The following is a 3,614-nucleotide window of genomic DNA, read 5'->3' as shown; positions in this document are numbered from 1 at the left end:
GAACCTGTCTCTGACTCTGAGACTAGTTGAATTGTTCCTTCTCTATGGACCCTGTATAGTCTCCTATGCCTTAGAGTACTGGACTCAGCACACTGTGAGGCCACTGCCTTATTTCCAGTTTGCCCTCCCACCTCTCTCCACAGATTATGGGCTCCCAAAGAGCCAGACTATGTTTTTCTTTATTTTCTTTCTTTATTTTTATGTGCCGCTGAGGATGGAACCCAGTGCCTCACACGTGCTAGGGAAGCGCTCTACCACTGAGTTACAAACCAGCCCAAGACTGTTGTCCTTCTTGAACCCTCACTGAAGCACCCTGAATAAGGACTGTGATGCTGAATGAAGCTCTCCATACCAGTCTTTCTCTGTGCCATAATTTCGGTTCCAAGAGGAACCAGTCTGTGGCAGCTTATTAGAATCAGAGCCTCTCCAATCCCTGGGCCTCCGAGGCGCAAGGAGGCGCTGTAAACGCTTCAATCCAACTCCCACAGTCCCCAGCGCCATCCGCGCGATGGGCTCTGAAGCAGCGCAGCTGCTGGAGGCTGCAGACTTCGCGGCTCGGAAGCATAAACAGCAGCGTCGGAAGGATCCAGAAGGGACCCCCTACATCAACCACCCCATCGGTGGGCGCGTCGATCAGGGAGCACCCCTAGCGGCGCCTGGGGGTGGGGGTGGGTACTGTGAAGGGCGTGCACCTCATTGAGCACCTACTTTGTCCCAAGCTTTGTGTCAGACACTGTTTGTGCGGTATGATTTAAGCCTCACAACAACCCGGGGCAGCAGGCATGATTATTCCCTTGGTTCGGTGAACACCCCAAGAGAATAAGGGACTCGCTCAAGGTCACTCAGCTAGTGAAGGGCTACATCTGCCTCTCCAAAATCCAAAACAGTGAGGCTGTCTCCGATCCTAATTCCTGCTTTGCCCTGCCAGGTGTGGCTCGTATCCTGACCCATGAGGCGGGAATCACTGACATTGTGGTCTTACAGGTAACTTTACCCCCTCTCTGCCAGGAGGTCAGGGTGGGGATCAGAGGTCCCTTTCAGCAATGGGCACCCCTTGGTTGACATCACAGGACTGAAAGGGAGCCTGTCCCCAGGCGGCCCTGCTTCATGACACAGTGGAAGACACAGACACCACCCTGGATGAGGTGGAGATGCACTTTGGGGCACAGGTGCGGCGCTTGGTGGAGGAGGTAACAGATGACAAGACTCTGCCCAAGCTGGAGAGAAAGCGGCAACAGGTGGAGCAGGCACCTCACAGCAGCCCAGGGGCCAAACTGGTGAAACTGGCAGACAAGCTGTACAATCTGAGGGACCTGAATCGCTGCACCCCTGAGGGTATGTTTCCCCACTGGTTCTGAGGGAATATGAAGAGATGTCCCCCTTTAAAAATCACAAGTTAGTCATATCAGTGGGGGGGGGGGGGGCGGGGAGGTCTAGGCATTCTCAATTCCCCAAACTAATCCTACTAGAATAGTCTTCTTTCATAAGGTGAAAATGCAATAGCTGGGCCAAGAGGAAGTTTTCAAGACAAATCATTCCGTCAGGAATTCATCTCATGGCCCTGTACCAAGCCCTCCAATCAGTAGGCAAAAGGCAATGTTGTCCTTGGCACCACACTAGCAGGTTTTCTGTCCACTCTTATGCAGGATGGTCAGAACATCGCGTCCAGGAATACTTCGAATGGGCAGCACAGGTGGTGAAGGGGCTTCAGGGAACAAACCAACAACTGGAAGAGGCTCTAAAACAGCTGTTCAAGGAGCGTGGGCTGACACTCTGAGCAGTGCTGGCAGCCATGGGTAGTACTGACTCCAGCCCTCCCATGCCAGACCGGATTCATACTTAAGTTTTTCAGTGCCTCCTGATCTCCCTCCATGCTTCACTCAGCCCAGATATTGAAGGTTAAAAATACTTGCTTTTTCTTACTCTGAAGGTTTCCCACCAACTAAACTGAGCCTGGAATGTGGGAAGCAGATGTACTCCCTCCATTTCTAACCCAGTCACTGCCTTCTCCTAAGTCCTGGGTCTGTTTACTATTTTGCATGGTGGGATCTCTAGCCCCTTAGAGACCTGTGCTTGTATAAACACTGGTTTAGATGTCATCATGGAAAATAAAGAAAGTCGGGTAAAGTTTTAAGTTGCTCTCCTCCTTCCCCAGCCTCCTCAGTAGACACCGATATGTTGTAGGCTTGTCCTCCACAATGCAGGTTTTCCAGAAATGTGTCCCCGGTGTCAGCTCCTTCAGATTGAGGGCTTCAACCCCTGGAGCCTGGCTTCCTTCTCACAGCTGGGCTGTGTCATTATCAGGGTCAGATTACGAGAAAGGGTCTTCATTAAAATAACTAGAAAGTAATACCAGCGCTTACTGGAAATCCTGCCTGGGCACTGATAGGCCGAAGACCCAACAGGAGAAGGCCAGTGGGGGAACTTCTATTCTCCACCCTAGACCGCCAGCTGATGGGCAGTCCACCTATGAATCGCTCTAAGAAATCGGGTGTTCCCGCGGTTGATAAGCAACAGGAACTTCCGGACGCCCCGGAAGTGGCCTTGGGGAGGCAGTTCCGGTGAGCGAATCTGTTGTTGGTTGGCTGATCAGTGCTAAGCAGCTGGGGTGTTTTTTAGATGGCTTGGAAAACAGTCAAACTTGGGACTGTTTCACCTAGGACCACGGTGGTTATTTATCCAAATGAAGGTACCAGTCAGTATAGGGTTCCTCGAAAAAAGTAGATGAAGGGCAACAAAAAAGCTGACCTTGAAATAAAACTCCCAGGTTTTGATTGACGTTCAGCGTGATCCTCTTAAAGCAGACCAGGGTATGGTACATTTTGGTTTTAATTTAAAAATCAGTTTTGCGTCGGGCACAGTGGCCCACCCCTGTAATCCCAGCGACTCCTTAGGCTGTGAAGCAGGAAGATCTCAAAATTCAAGGCCGGTCTGGGCAACTAAGCGATACCCTGGCTGGGGGTGTAGTTCAGTGGCTCAGTCCCCAATACCCCCCCCCAAAAAAAAAAAATTTGCGGAAGCGCAATTGCAAGATTTTTTTTTAACTTCCTTACACTTAAAATATTAACATAAGTTTGCACGCAGTTCACAATAACCAAATTAGGGAATCAGCCCACATGCCTATCACAGGTGGATAAAGAAAAGGTGAAATATATACATAATGGAGTTTTACTCAGCTATAAAGAATGAGATTGTGACATTTGCTGATATGTGGATGGAACTGGAGAAAATGCTAAGTGGAATAAATCAGTCAAGGTCTAATGTTTTCTCATATGCAGAAGCTAGAGTAAATAAACAGGAAAATGGAGAGGGGAGGCACCATGAAAATGGGAGATGAGTGGGGAGGAACAGTGGAATGAGGTTGACCAGATTGTGCTGTGTGACTGTGCCGCAGTGAAGTCTATCTTTATGTGTAAAGTGTCAATTTATAAAAACAATAAATAGATGGGGTGAAATGGAGTAAAGAAGGGAAATGTACTAGGGACTGAAATGGGTCAACTTCTATTCCACACATGTGATTATGTCAAAATGAACCTATTATGTGTAGCTCTAATACTCCAATAAAACCATAAGCCTGCAGTTTTTAAGTGATTTGAAGTTAAAATTTTTAAAGT

The 3,614-nt window shown here is 48.7% G+C and overlaps 1 protein-coding gene across 1 annotated transcript; it reads left to right on the top strand.

Moving 5' to 3' along the window:
* The first annotated feature begins 496 nt into the window (after positions 1-496).
* On the top strand, positions 497-2,134 carry Hddc3 (HD domain containing 3). Its single transcript, XM_026388147.2, has 4 exons — positions 497-620; positions 929-984; positions 1,095-1,335; positions 1,647-2,134. The coding sequence occupies exons 1-4, from the start codon at positions 509-511 to the stop codon at positions 1,775-1,777; spliced, it is 540 nt and encodes a 179-aa protein (XP_026243932.1). The 5' UTR covers positions 497-508; the 3' UTR covers positions 1,778-2,134.
* Positions 2,135-3,614: the final 1,480 nt, after the last annotated feature.

This window comes from Urocitellus parryii, chromosome 6 (assembly GCF_045843805.1).
Source record: "Urocitellus parryii isolate mUroPar1 chromosome 6, mUroPar1.hap1, whole genome shotgun sequence".
NCBI lineage: Eukaryota > Metazoa > Chordata > Mammalia > Rodentia > Sciuridae > Urocitellus > Urocitellus parryii.
Note: the sequence above shows the minus strand (reverse complement) of the source record. Positions and strands in the feature narration are given on the sequence as shown.